This window comes from Camponotus vicinus, unplaced genomic scaffold (genome assembly GCF_025532165.1).
Source record: "Camponotus vicinus isolate PSW18456_S1 unplaced genomic scaffold, iyCamVici1.0 SCAF_13, whole genome shotgun sequence".
Taxonomy (NCBI): domain Eukaryota; kingdom Metazoa; phylum Arthropoda; class Insecta; order Hymenoptera; family Formicidae; genus Camponotus; species Camponotus vicinus.
The window spans coordinates 13,875,733-13,898,761 of NW_028141949.1; the positions used below are offsets into that span (position 1 = coordinate 13,875,733).

The window sequence follows — 23,029 nt, forward strand, 5'->3', positions numbered from 1 at the left end:
TGACATTGTTTAATTTATTCATATTTATATAGCATATGAAATGTACGTATACGTACGCACAATCACGAATACGCGCATATGCCTGCAGCCATACACACACATTATTTTATATATATAATTATATTTGTATATTTTATATAATTTTCAAATTTTATTTTAAACTACAAAATCAAAACTGAGGGTAAAACAAATAAATAATATAGAGATGATTTATATATATATATTTTTTTTCTTATTTTGAAATTCTAATATTTAAAATCATATACTTTTGTTTGTTTGTTTATGTCAAACAGATTAGATAGATACATAAATATTATTAAATATATTTAAAGAAATGTATTTAAATATGCTTAATGACTTACTATTTGTTTATTCATATAATAAAATTGCACGATGTTAACTATTTTGTAGGTCGAAGCCGCAACAGGAGACGGAGCAGCGAAGTACGAAATAATTAAAACTCTCTTGAACGATATTACCCCAATACCAAATTATAATATAAATAAAACTTATATATCACACACAATTGCGAAATTGTGGCTACGATAATTCCTTATCGATCGAATCAATTATTGAATGTTTTGTCTTGATTGGCTTGAATAGCTCTCATGATATAAAATATAATTTGAATGTTAAATTTTAATATTAATATATCGATAAAATATCTGATGTCGCGTTGAAAACATCGTCACATATTTGTATAAAACTTATAATAATGTATCAAACTAAGGTGTATTTTTTTGCTAGTATACTTGCTACTCTGCTACTAGCTTTAAATACCAAATAGTATTATTTTTTTTGCTATCTTATGTGCAATCTTACATAGAATCTCTAATGAGTTTGTATTGTTTAGTGTTGAAAAAAAAATTTTGGTACAGAATTTCACTGTACTTTAATATTTAATATTATTTATGATGCGATACATGTTAATGCTATGATACTTATTAGCCGATTCGTATTATCATTTCATGTGTTTTTATGCAATAATTGTTACTAATAAAATAAGAAATAGTGCAAAACTAATATGTTAATCGAAGATTTGCAAAAAAGGGTGTTTTGTCTCTGCTTATATCTATTTTATCATATATTATTATGATATAAGAAAAATAATAATTTATGAAAAATAATAAAAGATTAGCTACATATTGTTGATATCCTCGATGGAAGGAAAAAATGGAATCGTGCAATTAGAAACTATTAAGTTTTTATATAATATCTCGTATATGTAGACTTTATCATTTATTTTAATTATTACAATTTTATGAATATTCACTATATATTGGAAATAAAATATTATTTCGTAAAATTTTACAGAATTATATTTCATGCTCAAGAAAAGGAATACATAGTATTGGATTGTAGCTTAATGCTCAAGAGGGACGTTTCATTTTTTTTTTTCTGTTCACTGCAGGCACAAATATTCTGTAAATCGCATGGTCAACTTTTCACGTCCATTGTGTGAATCATTTACAATTTACATTGATAAAATTCAAAGAATAATAAGAATAATGAACTCGATAATACAATTTGATCCCATAGAAAAGGACAATGCGATTATAACATTAATAAGACATTAAAAAATCTCTATCGCTGTGTAACACGTGCCTTTAAGACAGGTCTTTAAGTTAAAGCAATAATAATAATAGTAAATGTATTCATTTGAGGTTTGAGGCAGGTTTATGAGAAATATCGAGAATATTAGAGATTGACGATTGATAATCGTTACGCCGCATATCTTGTGTAATATTATCTCTCGCTTGTGTAATTTTAATATAGTCATATTGAGAAAGCAGTTATTAGACGAACAACTTCTTACACGTAAGAGTTAACGACATATCTTTACAATTATATATTATCAAGAAGAGTTTGTTTATATAATAAAAATGTAAACGAAACGCAAAATAATTATTATTAAATCCCATCGGCGTCGATCCTTTTTGTCCTTACGCTAATAATTTGTTAGAGTTTTTCGCAATAAATTCTAATAAATAGTGGCATATATATACATAAAATACATACAATACACAATTAAATTATAAAATAATTTAAATTGCCGAATATCTAGAATGCAATAAATTATTTTCTTTGCATTGTAGTTAAATCAACAAATTCATTGTGATGATGAGACATCATACATACTATAATTCTTGATTTCTCAAATTAATATCTCCAATTAACGAAAAGAGTAAACTGGAGAAAAAAATATAAAGAAATAAAATAAAAAAATTCACATTCAACACTAGAATCTAATTTAATATAAAACATACACATATGTGATAAAATTTCTTAATTAGAAATATAACAAACGATGTAGCATAATAATAAAATAATATTAAAAAAATGATTTTATATAACATTACAAATAATCATTATAAGAATTATAGATATGTATGGACTATAGCGATTGTCGTAAAAATGTACAAAAGGATCGCGCATTTACAAGTCATATCTGAATTATAGTGACACTTGAGGCGATTAATTATGATCTATCAAGGGTTCGATGAAATTTTATTATCGATCGTCTTTGATCTTCTCTAGCCTAAAAATTTTCAGCACATAAATATTATCTCTTAATTTAAGTTCTATTAAACGCATATATAAGAATTCTTTGAATATAAATCGTCGTTCATAATCGACTATAATACGCATAAACGTCCATAGAATACGCAATTTTGTTTTAATAAATTGTAATTATTAATCACGCTGGATCAATCGTTAAGCGGAAGAGGGATGACAATTAATATGTAATATATCAAGAATTCGGTTGAGATCAGGGATATATCTCATATCTTATCCTAAATAATTTGGGAAGCGATCTCGTCATAATTTTTTTTTCCTACAATTAAAGATCTCCAAGGAAATCTCAAATATATAAAGAAAATTGATGCATGAAAATTGAATAGTTCAAGGATAATATATAAATATATAAATATAAATATACTATATATATAATATTCTAAAATAAAGCGAAATGTTGATGAATTCAAATCTGGTAGATATTTTAATGGTTTATTCAACAACATTGTTTAAATCAAGGAAATGGAAAGAAATTCAAATTGAGAAAAAATTGAAATTTTTATTACTATTTAGATAAATTTAATAATAATAATAATATTAATTACTAATAATAATATTATAGTAATTATAATTTCAATTTCTCCATAGCTTCGAAACAGGTAGATGAAGAAATAAACAATAATCGAAGATCTTTGATCGACATGGTGCGCAAAACGTGTATACAGTTCGACTATGGGCAGCTGTATGTGCTTATGTGTATATATTTTTTTTATTTTTATTCCTCTATGAACATTAGGACAAAATTGTGATCAATCTTTTATTTATTTATTCGTAGATCCAATAATATCTAATAATGTTTATTATTATACTCTAGATGTATACCAAGATGAGAGAGAGAGAGAGAGAGAGAGAGAAAGAGGGAGGAGGAGAGAGAAAGAGGGGCAGGGAGGGAAAGAGGATGGCAGAGAGGAAGATAAAGAGGGGGGGGAGAGAGAGGGAGGGAAGAGAGAGGAAAAAAGAGGGGAAGAGAGGGAGATTAATAATTTTTTGTTTTGCTTATAGCTAAGCACAAGCAATCCTTGTGAAAAGTCAGTGAATTGAAAGAAGATTCAAATAAATTACTAAGCTTCCTTAGTAATTAGGCTTTATTTTTCGAATATGTAAATATCTCATAAATGTGAATACTTTGTGATAATTAAATTATTATATTGTGCATTAATTCGTCTTTATTTAGAGTTTGCTTCTGTTGTTTGATCTCTCTCAGAGTCACAACATTTTGAATACGTTCAATATTATTTCTTGCATAAGATCTGTTTTTTTTTCTAGATAGGTCTGTGAGCTTTACTTGTCATGATTATGTACTTATAATGAATGAATTGAATCTATTATCTCTGTATAATAGGAGACTTTCCTCTTTGCTCTCACATTTTTATATAAAGTTATAAATAGCTACGTTGACTGTTTTGATATCTTATTTATTCAATTCGAATATACCTGGAAGGCATCTCAGAAGGAATTTGCTTTTTCATGAGGGATTTCATCGAATTGCGTATAGTAGATTTAAATTTGTTAATCGATTATGTTTGCTAGCAAATAAATGCTTAAATTGATTTTTTATTCAACCAGCTAATTCCTTTAAGAATGCGTTAATTCATTATTTTTATTAGGTTTATTTAAATTGTAAATTAATGATTTATGTATTTACGTTTGTTTTCAATTTTGTATTTTCTTTTTATTCTTTTCTGTCTTTGTATTGCTTATCATTCTTCGCTTTCGTATTTTCTTTTTTATTACTGTTTATATAATGTTATTACTATTGCATCCAAAAGGAATTTTTCCATAAATAAGTTTCCATAAGTAAATTTATCTCATCTTAAATTATAATTTCAATAACATTGAATCTTCATCTTCGAAGGCATACATTGATCTCAAGATTTTCTCAAGATATTCTTTTTTAAAAAAAGACATTATCTTCCTTTTCCGATTTCAAATTTGAAAATGTATATCTAGATTGATAGAATAAATTTTCCTCACAATTTTTCGATCCAACCATTTATTGTGTAAGACCACGTTTGTTATTTTGTTGCGGATCTGTCTGAAATACAGATGGATTGCAGCATAATCGGAAAGAGCGATATATCGAATTGCATGCGGGAGCGTTCCGATTGCGCACATGTTCGATCGGACACATCACACATATCGATGCCTAGAATAACTAGCACGATTGACCAATCAAAGTTCTCCTTTTCAATTGGCCAATAAGTATTGTAATATAAATAAGTATTATAATAATGATTTTTATGATACTTTATACACATGTAAGAAGGACAAATTTAGAAAGTTTCACAATTACCGAAAATAATTCTAAAGGGTGAAATCAATTTTTGAAGTGAAGCGACTTTTTTCTCGATATATCTCGAAAATTATTCGAGACATTATTCAATGTTTTATATAAAAGTTTTATAAAATATTTTGTATCATGATTAAAGCATCCATTTAACTACATTAATAAAATTAAAAAGAAATTGTTTGAAAAATCTGTGAAAAAAATTATTTTTTTTTAAATAAATGAAAATTTTATTAATATAATTAAACAGAGGTAACCATGAAACTTTTGTATAAAACATTTTTCGAATAATGTCTCAATCTTTAAAAGTGGTTAGAAATGCATTTTTGAAGGACTTTAACTTTAATTTTCTCTGAACCTGACGTAATAGGACATTTTTGTTTGTGGATTCGGATTTAGCGCGCAAAAAAACTATAAGAAACTACTTTTCTTTTTTAAGCCGCAGAAAGAAAGTAAAATTTGTCAATATTAGTTGTCATTATAGTGTGTATACATAGTACTCTTATATAAATAATAAGAAAATAAAATCAGCTGTGCAATAAAAATCGATATTAATTGATTTAAAAATCAATAACAGATGATGCATTTTTAAGTGTTGTTAGAAGTCTGAACATTACGAGTGTTCCACACATTATTATCTTTAATCACAATCTTTAATCACTTATAATTCAAAAATTGTAATCTTAATATTTTTGTATTTGATTTTTTATTCTATTTTATTTTCAGAATATATTATTAAAATATTATATATGATGGTTTGTAATATCTTTTGAGATTGTGTAATATCTTGTATAATAGTCAACATAAAAATTGATTAATATAAAAATTGACAGATGTATTTATATCGACGTTCCATAATATAATAACATGTGTAAAAAATGAGTATTTTATTACTACTACTATATTACTGGATATCGATATTATCATATCAATCAGATTTGTAGTATGTATGCATCTGTATGTGTGTGTGTGTATTTTTTAAAATTAGGATTTTTTAATGAAAAGGACATCTCAAAAAAAAAACAATAAGTCTGACTGATTGAATAATTGATGCCTGATAACACAATAAGTATATAATACTAATATAATGAAAACATTATGCATATACCGTTATTAGGAGAAAATTGTTTATATATCGACGTAATTAAAAGTTTTTAACGTTTTGTTTTTACAAGGCTGAAGATATACACAATAGATTGGTATATGATTATTGCAAAATTATTTCGGGACATATATTTAGTTTTCTGATGTGTGTGTACTATCTTTTTATAATTAAAAGAATATATAAATAAGTAAAAAATATTTTATAATATTTACATTTTTATAACAATTAATTTTTATAATATTTAAATCAAATAATTACAGAAATTTGCAAAAGAGAGAGAGAGAGCTCTTTGATTTTAAAATATTTTTATAAGATAAAATACAAAGAATAATTGTAGTTTAATTAAAAGACTTGAGATATAATAATAAGGTAATTTTCATATGTGTAAAAAGAGATGCTAAGAAGAAAAATATTTTTTTTCTTTTAAAATAAAGTTCGTTAAAAATACAATTCGTTCTCATGTGAATAATTTTTATTCTATTGCTATACGATATCGAAAAGATTAATTTGATCATCGATTAGATCATTCCTTCATCATCATTCTGTTATTACTTTTTGGAAAGCAAACTAATCTATATTTCAAAATACTGATCATGCATTAATATATACGTGCATAAATGTATACGTGCATTATCATAAATAAATCGGGTGTAACATAAAGACGACTTTTAAAATGATGAGAAATCGCAAATCTTTGAAGTGAATTTGAAGTAAATAACTTTGTCAGATATATAAGAGATACAATGCCTAAAAAATGCAGGTTATTATCTTATATTTTCGTTATCATTACATATCTCTCGAGTATTTATATATTAATATAATAATTCTTAGGAAGAAATTATGTCTAGATTCCATTTATGAAGAAAATGAATTTAATTTCTTGAATATTATCGAGTGTTACATATTTTCTTTTTCAAATTACACTTAACAAATATTATCTACACAAGACCTAAAAGTCAAAATGTTCACAAAAACGAAACACAATAATGATGATGGCAACGCAGCAAAATTTTTTATCTGCTTTGCTTTTACCATTAACTACAGAACTCGGAACACGATTTTATTTTCCGTACAAAGATACGTTTGTCTACAATATAAAATTTAGTAGAAACAATGGGGACAATTTCTAATTAAAATAGGAATATTGTATATAATTGTGTTGAATATCTTAATTAATAAGCTTTAATGCTTAATACATTTACTTACAAACGTGTATCAATGGGAAAGAGTAGCAATGTATATTCCTTTTTACTTTTTTCGGAAGTGTATCGCTTCTATAGATACGTGATAACTAAATCTACAGTATGTAATGCTAATGCAATCATGAAGGATTTTATAATCATTAATATCGTAGATATGCCACTCGCGGATAAAGTACAAGTATAATAATTTCATCACGCTTATACAAGTTAGACAAAAAAGCACAACAATGAGATACATAGTCGAACACATTATAGCTCACAATTTCTCGTCGCATTTTCTCATTACATGATGCGTGTTAAGCTGGATACAGACGAATAAGTGCGAACAATCACGAATAAATATCAGCGAATGTCACTAATGAAATTAGTTATTTAATTAACAATTTTACAAAAAATTATTTTATAAAAAAAGATTTTTATAGAGAAATAAATTTAAAAGAATGTTAATTAAAATATTAATTAACATTCTTTCGCTAGTCCATTGGTGTTGGTTATTTATAATCTTTTGTGCTTGTTCGCTTAGTTTGAACTTTTTAAATACGATCGCACGCGTTTAGGATGTGATCGACTGTGAAGGATCGTTATATTCGAGAAAAACCCGGAGAAGAAGTTTAGGAGCCAAGATGAAAAAATTATTTAATCGCTTTGGAATGTAAAAAATTTGTGAAGATTATGCATACTTAATAATAATACTTTTTATTATGTAACATGCTCCCCCCTCTCAGTAGTAATCAACTATTTCGTAGACTCAGCCGGTACCATTAATCTTTCGGAATTTTCATGATTTCATAAAGATAAGAAGAAAATATTAAATGTAGAAAGATCTACATCAGTAAAGCAAGATATAGATTTAATAAGGATTTCCTAAATATTAATTATGTTACTGCACAGTGTTCTGTGACATAAATAATGTATCGGAAAAATATGGTATTAATTGAATTCTTTAAAAACCAACAAGCGCTATTAACATAAAAGGACAGAATGAAATTAGAAATATAATATTATGCAAAAAAACGAACTTTCTTAAATGAATTTTTCGATAAATAAATCTATCAAAATCTATTTAAATTTTTTTTTTACACAATCTTGCACTTCGTATTGAGATATAATATAATAATTTAGATTTTATTGATGAATAATTTAGATTTTATTTAAATTTTTGTAAATCTAAATCATATAGCACGAGGAGAAAGCAATTTTTCAAAAATCCAATCATCGTAAAGCACGTCCTTTTTGAAAAAGTTCTTTAGAAAAAATTCATTATGAAATATAATAATAACAATAACAACAACAACAATAATAATAATATAATATAATAATAATAATAATAATAATAATAATAATATCGACGGTATTGATAATAACGATAATAATAATGGTGTTAAGAATAATAATGATAATAATAATAACGATGATGATGATGATGATGATGATGGAGATGACGATGATGGTGATGACGATAATGAGATAATAACGATGAGGTGATGACGATGACGATGATGATGACAATGCTTCATGTATGTACGAGTGTTTCTCCTAATATTCAGTCTATGTGGAAAGATATCTACAAATAAAGATATATATAGAGGGTTCCGCAATTCGCACTCATCAATTATGTAACATTCTTTTTTGATAAAATTAAGTCAAAAAATTCCTCGTATCATTTTTTCTGCTCAACTAAAAAGGAATTATTAACTAAGATCTAATAACAATTACACATACATACACATACATATCATCTTTTAGCAGGTATGTCGTGAATCATACGTTGTATAGTCATGCATGAATGATAGCGTTTGCCCACGTTACAATTGCTCACGTGTTAGAAATATAAAATTATACATATAATTATTAATTTTGTTTTACACGTGATAAATATCAGACGACAGAGAATCGATCATTTCACGCAAAAAATTACAAATCTATGTGAAACATTAATTATTCCAACATAGATAATCGTAACATGGTCAATCGAAACTGTCGAATAATACAGGCCTGCAAGATTTTAGGTTTTGTTAGTTACAAAAAATAGAGTAGGTGAATCTGATAGATTTTTTGACACTAAAAGTAAATTTGATCGCAGAATTTCCCCAAATAATTATCAAATAGTCATCAAATAAAATTCATTTATTTTATTTGACAATTTTATCTTCATCAAGTATTGCAAGAAAAAATAATTCAGGATTTTTAAATTTATTTTTTATTGAAGAATACCGTTATGTGTAATATAATTGATGGAAATGAATTAATTCTATATGGGATTCATCTACTTTGTTAATATTCCAACTGATATTTATAGAAAATTTATACGAGTATAATAATCTTTATTATATTTTTTACACATGGGGACACACACACACACACATATATATAGGATGTTTCACTCATGATTGAAATTTTAATAACATATTCCTAAGCAAAACTGTGAGACGAAAATGTCGAGGCTATAATATTTTTCAGATGGAAAACACTTCCGGTAGACGAATTAAGTAATCTAAAGTTTGCGCGTTCAGGTGCATTGCAATGAAAGCGCTCTTGCCGATCCCCCTAGTAAACCTATTAACAGCTTCATTTCTATTATGACATATTTTTACTATACATATTATGATAGATTTGTATAACATTTATTTTAAACTTATTATGTACAAAATGCCCTCCGACTAATTTTACATAAAGACGTGCCCGTCGAATTAAATTGGTTTCGGCATTCCATTCGTAATGAATATAATGTTATAATGTAAGTGCTTTCCATTTAAAAGTATTATAGGCTCGACATTTTCATATTTCCATATTTTCATATTAGGATTCGTCTTAATTTTTGTTCTAAAATATGTTATTCAAATTTCGATCGTGAGTTGTGAGATCCTGCGTGTGTGTATGTGTGTGTATGTGTGTTTGCATGTATATATGTATGTGTTTATATATGTATGTATGTATACGTGTGCGTTTTTATGCGTGTGCGTATATTTTGAATGCATTCTAATGAGTTGTCCAATGTTGATTGACATCATGAAAAGAAAGATGCTGTGGTATCTGATATAGTCGAAGTTTACAATCAATCGATCTTGATAAACAAGAATATATATTTCACTTCTATTTCCTTTCTGTAACAATAGCAGCAATATAATAAAATAGTAATAATAACAACAACAACAACAATAGTACTCATAGCAATAGCAATAGAGATGGTAATATTGATGATAATGATAGTGATGATAATGTTAGTAGCGATAGCAGCGGAAATAATAATAATAGCATTAGTAATATTAGTAATTATTGATAGTAGAATTAGTATTAGTATTAATAGTAATAGTAATAGTAATAGCAGCAGTAATAGCAGTATCAGCAGCAGTAGTAGTAATAGTAGTAGTAATAGTAGCAGTAGGAGTAGGAGTAGGAATAGTAGTAGTAATAGTAGTAATAGTAGTAGTAATAGTAACAGTAGTAATAATAACAGTAGTAATAGTAGTAGTAGTAGTAATAGTAGTAGTAGTAGTAGTAGTGGTAGTAGTAGTAGTAGTAGTAGTAGTAGTAGTAGTAGTAGTAGTAATAGTAGTAGTAATAGCAGTAGTAATAGCAGTAGTAGTATTAGTAGTAGTAGTAGTAATAGTAGTAGTAATATGATGGTAAAGTAGTGACAATAGCTAATAGTACTTTTATGATGAACAGTAATAATTTGTTAATTTTAATAATAATTCTTATAATAATAATTATAATAACAGGTCAAATAAATCAATAAATATTTTTGATACAATAATCATACACATACATATGTGTGTGTGTGTGTGTGTGTGTGTGTGTGTGTGTGTGTGTGTGCGTGCGTGCGTGTGCGTGTGTATGTTTACACATAACAGAACATATATATATATATATATGTATGTATGTATGTTTTTAAAATATGTATGTATGTACGTATATACAGCATGTCTTATAATATCTGTATAATATTTTAATAATATATGTACTCTAGATATAAAATATAATTGTATGAAAACTTCTTAATATGAAAATGTCAAATCCACAATAGTTTTTGAGTTATAAACGAAAAATTATGCTGATGATATAGAATGATTAATGTTAATATTAATTTACACGTGGAATACTTCGTGGAACACTTTCGTTTTGACATATTACAAAAGATACGCTTCTAAATAATGCACACTTTGAATAAGCGCTCTTTTTTAGTTCTTGAGAGATGAGTTATTAAACTATCAATTTCATACTTACTTATAATTATCATCTTTTTGTTATATTTTACTTATATTTATATTTTTTGTTTACATTTGTTTGTGATTGTATCATTGTGTTAATACGCTTTAAGATTATTATTTAGTTTCGTTAGAAATTTCGAAATAAGTATAGCCATGCATATCCTCGTACAAATAATTTATAAAATAAATATAATTTAATAAGATGCATATGTGAAAAATTGCATGTTTTTTTATTTTTTAAATATTTTTCTTATTTTACCTGAATATTTGAAATATTTATTAAAAAATAATTTAGCCCTCCCTTTGTATGCTCTCCTCGAAGAAATTCTAATCTAACTTAAACTTAACTTTAATTTAAAGTCAGAAATATAGATTTTTGGATTAGATTAGTTTTTTTTCGGCAGGAAAGAGTATCCTTTCCCTCTGTTGCATATGCATTTTTTCTTACGATAAAGTAAAACTGTGAAATACATTACTTGGAACTTTCCTAAAAGAAAGTTACCCAAAAAACTTATCCAAAAGAAAGTTTGAAATAAATGAATTATATATATTTGCATATTTAAATTTCTGAGTAAATATTTATGAATAACTTAAAGATGAATGTTTAATCAAAATCTGTTGAAAATTATAACCTTTAAAATATATGTCTAAGTTAAAATTATTGGGAATTATTAAATGGGGGGATTATTAAATTCTCTTTTTTGAAAATTTTATTTTTATACAATATTTTAAAGTAGCATATCTCAAGAACGAAAAAAGAGCTTTATATAATTCAAAGTGTATTAAGGAGGAAAGCACTTTTTGCAATATATGACAAAAGGAAAGTGATCTATGATGTACAAATTAATTTAATTTATCAATATCAATTAACCATAATATTGTACCATAATATTTTCACACATTTGAAAAACAAGATTTATTTTTGTTTTAATGGAAGAAATATCTATACAAATTTATCATTGTTATTTCTCCAATTTACTTATGACATAAAAAAGATTTTAAAATTAAGTGGCTTTTAAAATACCAAGGAGATAAAATTAAATTGCTTATACTTTTTGTAACATTTTAATCTCATCTTTTTAATTTTTATTTAAATCGTATCTCATGTTTTTTATTAACATTACACAATTTTACTCCTTTTAAAATGTAAAAAATTGGTTAAAAATAATAATAATAAATTAATTTCTTCACATAAATGTTTTTTACAATGGACATAAACATGATTTTTATCAAATTAATATTAGACTTAATAATTATTTATAAAAGACGTAATTGTGGATCAGTGTTCCAAATTTTTATAAAAAAAGTTAACTTTTTAATTTATTTTAATTTATTTAATTCTTAACAATTATTGAAATAAAAATAAAATTAAATCATTGCAAAAATATAAACAATTAGGCAAAATTATGAATTTAATGTGAGAAGAAATTTCTCTTGCTTACAGTCCCGATTGGTAACAATTTTGTTTGTTTATGTTATTTTATCAATAATCCTAATTATCTACAAGCATTATTACACATATGTAATAATAAAAATTATAAATATAAGTTGGCGTTCATGATATTATTACATATACACATTGTACATATGACTTTATTGGTCACATGACATTATTGCACACATAAAATATGAAAATTACATTAATACTTTGCATATGACACATCTAGAGGAAACGCGGAGGAATATGACCACCTTCATCGATTTTTCCTAATTTCTTCCGTGTACAAGTAAGAATAATGATTTATTATTATCATTATTTTTTTTAGATTTGACAAAGTCTTGCTAATCATCCGTCAAAATTGAAAAATTGATAAATAAATTAGAATTTTTTTAAGTTTAGGTTCTTTAAAAGCGTTAATCTTATTTCCGTACAAGTAAGATGACTTTTAGTAGTGGACAAATGACAAAAAGTTACATTAGATTCCAAATGGACTTTTTTATGGATCAAATTTATTGTAATAAATTTTTTATATAATTTTAATATCATATTATAAATAGATAAATAAAACAAAAATAAAAATAGAATAAAAACATAATTTACATAATTAAAAAAAATGAATTATTAATACATTAAAATAAAAACAATCATTTATAAGTATATAATCTAAAATAAAGTAAAATTGAAAACAAAATAAAAATAATTATTAATTATTTATGGACATTTAAAACTAAATATAATCAAATCAAATAGCATGCAGAATCAAACATTGCATTGAAAAGTATATTTATTGTTAACTTTATTTTATATATCCTGAGCCCAATTATATCATACGTATCAATACAATATATCATATGTATTAATTTAATACCTAAAATATATATATAATATCTAAGACATATATTTTCTTATATATTTAACAACATAATCGAACTATACTTCATTTCAAAAATGAAAAAAAAATCAGTAAATTGCATATAGTAGGATTTATTTATACAAGTGATCAATATCACGCATTAATTAAACATGAGCAATCACATTAACAATGAATTAAAGAATATAATTTATAATCTGTATGTATACGAATCATGTTATCTCATAGTCATTATATTTTATTTATCCATCTCATGAAACGTTATGATGTGATAAATATTAATATGTTATTATATGTGTTGTCAACTATGTTATGTGATTTTATAAAAATAATGAAGTATACAGACAGTCAACTGTCTGTAAGGTTACTGTCATATTTCCAACAATTGTTGAAGTAGATAATTTTGAAAAACTAGAGACAAAATGCGACAGTATTATGCTTGTTTTGTTGAATTCGTGAATTCTATTTGATTTATTCATGTTGTTGCGTCCAGTAATTCTATTTTGATGTTAGCAAATGTACAACAAACATAAAACAACACATGCAGTATATTAATTTACTCGATATGATTAGTTACACTTGAGATTTTCTAGATATTTATAATATGTAATATAATTATGTAATTCCTAACAAACACCAACAAATTACAAGTACATGCAAAACATATTTTTTTATAATATTATCTACTTCCATTGACAGATTGAAATCAAATTACAAAATTATTTATTATTATCGAAAGCCTCTAATAAATTGGGTATCGATTTGTCATTTATTATTATTTTAGAAAAATTAATAATTTGTTATGTTATCTACTTCGTCATCTTACCTCTTTTTCCCTATACATTGCATAATATTATTACACATTATTACCTATATATTGCACATATATGACCATTACTGCATAAAATAAAAAATACTCATATTAATACTTTGTATACAAGACATTATTGTACACGTATACATTGCACATATAACTTTTTTATTACATTCTGCACTCTCTAATCACCTGGTGCTTTTAATGTATGAAGTTCCTTTCCTCCAAAGTAAAACAAGCTCTACAATTATATAATCACACATGGATTAGCGTATCTCTTGGCACTATTGTTTTTATATCAACAAAATTTTTATATACAAATAAATAATAAGCATCAATTAAAGAGATTTAGAGATTACTTAGAGTTATGATTATCTTTTAGAGATTACTTACAATTATGATTTTGAACAAACAAGATCAAAATTATTTGTAATGTATCAACAAAATTTATTCCTTAATTTTATTTAAGCATGCAATGAAATCGTGTGTATGAAATGTATACTCAATAGTGTTCCATGTGCAAAGTGTTAGTACAATGTTTTTATTTTATGTATGTAGTATGGTTATGTAATATGCATGTGTGCAATAATAGATGCACTCTGATCGATGCTATTTTCATTTCGAAGCGAAAGATTCTTCGTCTTGATTGGTCTAGACGAAGAATCTTGTGCTTTGAAACGAAAATAGTTAAATGGAATCTATCCAATATCATACAATATACAATAATATTATGTATGCAATCTGTATATATACAATAATGTCATGTGAACAATATACATGTATGCAATAATGTTATATGTACAAATATATGCTTTTATTTTAAATTATGAAATGTGTATGTACGTATGTGCGTGCGTTCATACGTGCATGCGTGCATGCAATGCATATTTGCATGCGCTTAATAATGCTTGTCAGGCAATCGGAATTGTCGACAAAATAGTATAAGCAGAAGAAGCTGTTCGTAAATGGGATTGTAAGCAAACAAAGCTCTTCCATTTAACTTTACTTCTTTTATATAGATTAAGACCTCGTAATTTTTATTCTACGTAAATATAAATTAGAAAAAATAACAATAATGAATTAATTTAATTATAATTATTTCTCTGATTACGAAAACAACTGAAAATAAAAATACACTTTGTTTTGTAAATGTATAAAAATATTAGATTTAATATAATTTTATTTAAATATAATAAGCAAATTATTTTTGAATTGTTATTTAATAAAAAAAATTAAATATTTTGCATATAAAAGTTATAACATGTTAATATTAGCTAACTGCTATTATGCACGCATACACTTAGTATCTACGAGAAACGACAAAATAAAATCAGCTATATAAAAATTAATATTACCTGATTTGTACAAATCAATGACGTATGATAGATCGGTACATGTATAAATATAGTGATAGGCTTGAACATGCGAATTCATTTGCAAATTTTCGTTGTTTATAAATCAAAAATAATTATGATCTCGAGATTTCTGTTATAAGATTTTTAATTTTATCTTATTTCCAAATATGTTATTCAAAAATCACGGAGATTGTGAAACACTCTATGTATGTGTGTGTGTGTCTAGTATGTAATATGTTTATGCATGTGCAGATGTAGATACGCAGTCAGCATCAAGTCATCTAAAAGATGACTAAAAGACAATATAGTTCTATACAGATGTTTTTAAAAACGTATCTTTAACGAAAAATAATGACTAATAGATAATATACGTTCCACTGAAAGTCATCTTATAGTTGATGACTAAAAGATGACTAAAAGATGACTAATTGTAAATATCTTTTAGTCGTTTTAATTATATGTATTGTGGCCTGAAGAATCTAATAAATAGCGGTACATTAATAATAATATAAGTCTAATAATATAACAGTTATATAAGTATAACAAAATTGAGTATCACAAATAATATTGCATAAATATTATCTCGGTAAAGTTGTAATTTCTGACTCGTAAATATAACACTTATATTAAATCATATTTATGTGTTGTAATTACATCCTATGTATAAATAAAAATATTTGGTTTAATATAATTAACTAATTAAATTTAAATAATTTAACTTATAAAACTAAGAATTTTATTTATGGAAATTAACTTCTATTTTATATATAAGTAGGCAATAACAAACGATTTTCCTTATGATGAAAAGATGACTTAAAAAAAAATCTTTTCGTCATCTTTTAGTTTTTTGTGTTGTCTGAGTAAAGTGTTTTAGATGCTTAAGGGCCGACAGTTGAGATCTTTTGCAAAATACTGATGAAACAGATTCCTTTTTTGCATATTACGGCCAAAAAAAAGATAGAATAATATTTTAATTGTGATATTTGTAGTCAACTATATCAATTCTTTGAAGTGTAATATTTTTCAATAAAAATTAAAAAAAGCATGAATTGATTAGATATGTATAATTAATCATAAGTTTATTATACATTATAAATTTTCAAGAACCAAAATCCGGCATTTTAGCGCAAATTCTACATTTAAAAAATGTATAAAAATTTATAAAGAAATATATAAATAAATAAATAATTTAATAAATAGTTTTTTCGAAGCGGAATATGCAGAATGGGATATCGCCGGATAGTACTAAAATGTAAAATCAGTATGTATGCAATTTATTATTAATTTATTATTAATTTAAAAATGTAAGAAAAATATAAAAAAATTTCACATAAAAGCTATAACTTTTTTGTGGCAAAATATGCAGAATGCGGACATTATTGATACGTAAGATATAGTTGTTCATCATAGGGAAATTTTCGTACTAATCGCGTGACAAAGAGATACTTTGCTTTGTCTTTGTCTCTTTTGCATTGCGTTTATGGCATTCATATAAACATAAACATGGCCTCAATTGGAAGATAATGTTAGACACCAAATAAGCAAAATGTGCGCAATATGTGTCAGCAGATTGGCAATAAAATTTGTTCGGAAGTTGCTAACAAATTGATATCAATTGTATTCGCAATAAAACTTTGATTTATCGATTTAACTTTAAGAGTCTGCTTACAAAACTTTATAGATTGGCGCCAAAAACAGAAATCTACATGATTTGATGACAAATTGAAATAGCGAAAACGAGCTACAGAGCCGATTGTTACAGCAGATTCTGTTATAGTTCTGTCTGTCAACATAATCAAAGTTAACTAAATTAAATTTGTAGTAGATACTTGATAAAATCTGTTCGAACAGATTTGGTTGACTGGTAAAAGATGAAATAATCGCGCTATCTTTATCCCTTTATTATATCAATGATACACGACGCATTAACGATCAAAACCGCGAAATAGGTAATTAACAAAAAGTACATTTTATCGATTATTTTTACATATTATAGCCTCGATAGAAACTTTGAAACATGTTGCGAATTTTTTTAATTTCTGAGATACAACACTTTAAAATATTATATTTTTTTATTCTTGATTATATTCATTTTTTATAGAGTGTTATTCATGCCTTTTATTAATTTTAAGACAAATATAATTCCAGCTATAATTTGTAGAAGCCAGAAAACATTTTCAGGACGTATCTCGGACAGAATGATGCAGCACCGATCACGATGTTTCAACACGAATATCATCAGCACAATAGAAGAACAAGGAACATGATTGTCAATCTTTTTCTATTCTTCTTCTTTGCAATGCAATAAAGAGTGTATGTTTGTATGTTTGTATTGTTTGGTTGTATGAATCATATAAAGATAGACATATAAAGATAAACTTAGCATGTGCTATATAATATTTGTCTCCAGAAAGAAAAAGAAAATTGCAGGATAATTTTCTTTCCTTTGTCTACGCAGATCAGATGCACAATTATCTCTTGTCTGTCATTATAAATGTGACACGTGATGTGACGTGAATTATAACAGTAGCCAGAATAAAATTATTCTTTAATTTGAAAACCAAATTAAAGAATAGTTTTACACATATATAAAATATTTTTTTTACTTAATATTTTTTTCATTTAATATTTCATTTAACTTTGACTTTTATATTTTTTATATTTTTATATAAAAAAAATATTCATGTGACACGTTGATATCGATACCGCAGTTGTCAAGACAACATTGGACAGAAAATATCCTTCTTGTCTCTCTCTTTCATGCGAAGTTGACCCAGCATCTACTATAAAACATGCTGGATCTATCTTTATATATCTTTATATATCTATTTGAATAGCGGGAGTCGAGGAAAAATAGCGGACCAATTAAAAGTGGTCCTGATGGCCAGTCTCTTATTAAAGATTTCTAATATGAACCACAAACTTCTTTATATTAAACATACATGTCTAGATGGAGATAAAAAATTTTATTCTTGACATTGACCTAATCTTGAAGCTGGAGCTTTGCACTGTTACTGCGCGGAATCTTAAAGATCAATTCGGAGTTTGCCCATAATTCTCTCTCGTGTCGACCCTTAATAAAAATACTTAAAAATAAAAAATCAATTTATCGTTTTTGATCATGTGACATTCGATGGTTTCCTCTTTTTTTCTGTGTGTGTGTGTGTGTGTGTATGTGCGTGTGATGTATGTGCGTATGTAATAACAAGATGGCAAAAATGTTTATCCTGATTGTTTGCAGGAGAGATTTTTCATTTCCCTACTCATTCGTCAAAATTACATTATTATTACGCATACGTTGTAATAGTAATAGAGAATGTACGAATGTTGTAGAAAGATTCGTTATATTAATGAAGAAAATCAGAAAACGCGTTTGAATTTTCGCGATTATCCGAAGTAAATCTATTTAATTTTTAATTTCGCAATATATAAACCCACTCGTTGCATTGCGATTTGTGTCTCGCAGTGAAATAAGTCCCATTCATCTCGATGGTGTTTACATCATTTCTTTCGTTATGCTGTTCAAGTAACTTGATAAATATATATATATATATAACATTAATAATGCAAAAGGAGAGAGAGATAGAAAAGAGGGAGGAAAAGAGAGAAAGAGAGAGAGAGAAAGAGAGAGAAAGAGAGGGAGAAAGAGAGAGAGAGAGAGCGAGAGCACGTAAATTATGAATGCATTTTTATCGATTTTTCGAGTTTTTCTCTTTTATCCGTTTTTTTTTATTGCTGACTTTGAGAAAAGATTTTATTTTATGGCATTTCATCATTAATCGTGTTATCTACGTATATTTTGAGACGTAGTATCAGATAATAATGTAAAATGAGAGATTTGATTAAAAAAACAAGGTAAAAAGAATCGATTATATTTATATGATATATGTGTATATGTATTTTTGTGTCCGCCCATCATACGAGCGCTTATTTTTCAACATAGCTAAATGTGTGAATACATCAATCACTAAATTTTTATCAATTTGACAATGAGATAAAAATATTAAACACACGATCGCTCTCTCTAGACAATTGCGCGCTATGTATTTTTGCAATTGATATTAGCGCATCGATATGTGTGTATGTGTGTGTGTGGCTACGTGTGTGCGTGCGCGCGCGCGTGGCGGAAGAATATTTCCCGCAGCGAGATATACTTTATTATATATCGCAACCGCCTTAATAAGCCGGTTATAAATTTATTATTTACGGTTAGTAATGCGGTTAATAATACTCGCTATTCCAAAGCAACATTATGAAAGATTTGATCATATCAAATTGTAGTTACTTGTAATGGTGGTATATATATAATATCACGAATGTTGCTAATCTCGTGACAAAAATGGTAGAATTAATCATAGAAGCTTATATATATCTCAAACTTATACTACATAGATTAAATACGAAGTTCGAAGGTCTCTCTTGCGTATCATTAGGTAAAATTTTCCTATAAGAGATATTAAATTTACTCACGTGGCCGATATTTTTTCTTACTCGCTACATCTTTCCTTTTTTCTCTTTCTGAAATTATGTCGCAACTTCAACATTTTATTATATAAAATGCTTTTGTATTTGAAATATTTGCTTGAAAAGTATAGAAAACATGGAAAGTATATGCCACAGAAACGTAACTGTTGAAAAATTTAACTCAAGTCTTATCGTGTGAAAATTAAAAATTAAATCTTAATGATAAAAACAAGATAACTCCCCAAGATTAATTGATGTTTTCTATCTCGCTGCAGGACCGATGATATTTTTTTCTTGTACGTAAGCATGTGCATAGATGTAACTCGTTGCTCTCGCTATGAAAGATAAAAGTGAAAATTGAGAAAAAAATTGCTTGGAAGAATCTTTTGCTGCGTTGCGTCTACACGTCAACTCAGCGCGATGTCACGATGACACCTTTATTTCTGCTCGTTTGTCACAAACTTCTTAACCGCGATTCCATCCTGCTGTCTTTATATACCATGTTGCCCCCGTTTCCTTTTTCATTTTCTCTTTTGCATCGAGACATCGATGCCTTTTCTCTATTTTCCTATCCTTTTCTCGTTCTGTCATGGCTGTCGTTAAATCCATCAATATCAATATCGATCCAAATTAATCCTATCTTTGTTATTTCCTATTTTCTCTTGCTATGCCCTTCGTTTACAATTTATTTCTATAACTTTCCTATTACAGCAATAAATACTGTATGATATTTCATTTTCTGCTGGATAGTCTTTCCGAAAATATTCCCCTTATGACTTGACCACGGAATATATAAACGTGTTCGATGATTTTTTTCGTTTTAATTTTGCTTATTAAAATAGTGTCACGACTTAATATTACATTTGTTTACGTCAATGTATAATTTCGTGACTTTCATTTCGTGTTTTCATTCTTATATGCATTCCATTTTGTTAGCTATGTATAATCGGTCTCTGTCGATTCGATGTACGACGTCGTCATAAATTGATGTGCATCATCGATGCAAATGCTTGATTGTATTCGTTCTTTCATTATCTCTACATCAGGGGCGTTTTCACACCTCATTAAAAATCTATTTGCTTTTTCAATACTTATCATCGATGTATGTGCAATGACCATCGAATTTTGCTCAATCTCCACAAAACAATCTTCGAGAATTAAGGAAAAATTCGTTGTTACAAAAAAAAAAACAGATAATAAGGTGTCACGATATAAACAATCGGATATACGCACATGTACAACGAAATTTCCTCTTTTCTTTCTTCTCTCTCTCTTTCTTTTTCTTTTTCTCTCTCTCTTTTTCTCTATCTGCCGCGAGTTCTGTTAACCAACAGCCGAAAAGCATGTCTATTTACCTTATGATCTCATTAGATAATCGATCGATTCCGCTCTTTTTCGCGTTTTTTTTAATGATCTCGCTTTTGCGTGTAGTTTTTCTCAAGGCTTTGAGGCACACGTAGCGCAGTGCACGCATAAATGTAGGTAAGTAGATAATAAGTACGCTGAGCAGGTACTGGAGCGAGTAATACATGTCGGCAGTTACGACATATATTGCGGCTTCGGTTTTCGTCGCGCTTAGTACTACCTTTAAATATGTGTGTATATGTATGTTCTTATATGCATATTATTTCCTTTCCTCAGATGTTACATCGTTGTTTGTTATGTAACTCTCTTCCATATACACGTCTCTCTTTGTGTATACGTATGCACGTGTGTATCTATATGCGTGCGCGCGCGCGCGCGCGTGTTTATATGTGTGTATGAGAACGCTCGAATATGTGTGTGCTCCGTATTCCTAACGTTTAATTTCGCTTTCTATGGTGACAAAAAGCGTCCACCGAGAGCGGCAGCAGGGATAGTTCTCTTAGCCGATTTATTTGTGGTTGAAGGAAAACGGCGATGGACCCGTCACTGCGCTTCGGTGAAAATGCACATTCTGCCACTTGCTGTCTCTCTTGTGCCATACACGACTTTCTTCGCTTTGCTGAGTATGTGCTACACCTTGTCTGCGGGCGAAAGTAGAGAAAATGTGCAAATTAATTATTAGTACAACGCTTCGACCGAATAGTAAAAATATTTTAGAATAATGTGTAGGACATTGCAAGACGTATCGAATGGATAGACTGTTTCAGAGTAAAGAAATAAAATTTTGGTATTGTTTTTGATATAGAGAAAATTAATTGTAAAACAATTTTATATAGTAGTTGAAACTAATACACTAAAAAATGATTTTGTGGAATAGTAAATGAAGAATTCAAAAAAAAGAGCAAATTTATACAATAAGAGTGTAATATATATATTTATGTTTATGTAACTCACACACACAATATATATTATATGTAAATGCGATATATATGTATACAGAGTACTTCGAAGATATAAATTGTAGAAACCATAACTTCTATTTCTTGTTTCGTTGTTTTAATATTATCTGCTCTCAAAATATGTGATTCCTTTTTTTTAAATATCTTGCATATATATTAGATTTTTTTATTATTTATGTTCATACGAAAAGACAAGAGTCACATGGCTAAACTTTTTGTTGTCGTGCATCATTTGACATATCCAAAGCACACATTCCATAGTCTGGTCGTACAAAACACGAGTTTATTCGCCAACTTTTTTAAATTAATATTTCAATAATTATTGCGAAAATTGTAAAATGTTAAAGGACTTTTTTGTTCAGTTTATTGAGTCCACTC

The 23,029-nt window shown here is 27.0% G+C and overlaps 2 protein-coding genes across 14 annotated transcripts in view; one reads left to right on the forward strand and one right to left on the reverse strand.

Annotated features, from left to right (window-relative positions):
• Window positions 1–1,895, forward strand: part of LOC145964146 (DDB1- and CUL4-associated factor 6) — an 11,322-nt gene extending 9,427 nt beyond the window's left edge. For both annotated transcript variants that reach the window (XM_083086583.1, XM_083086584.1), the window contains exon 15: window positions 412–1,895. In XM_083086583.1, coding sequence (XP_082942709.1) covers window positions 412–458 — 47 coding nt within the window. In that variant the 3' untranslated portion in view covers window positions 459–1,895. The remainder of the gene's footprint in view (window positions 1–411) is intronic.
• Camkii (Calcium/calmodulin-dependent protein kinase II) overlaps window positions 1,203–23,029 on the reverse strand; it is a 107,209-nt gene continuing 85,382 nt past the window's right edge. For all 12 annotated transcript variants that reach the window (XM_083086591.1, XM_083086586.1, XM_083086585.1 and 9 more), the window contains one exon: window positions 1,203–22,333. In XM_083086591.1, the coding sequence (XP_082942717.1) occupies window positions 22,201–22,333 (133 nt within the window). In that variant the 3' untranslated portion in view covers window positions 1,203–22,200. The remainder of the gene's footprint in view (window positions 22,334–23,029) is intronic.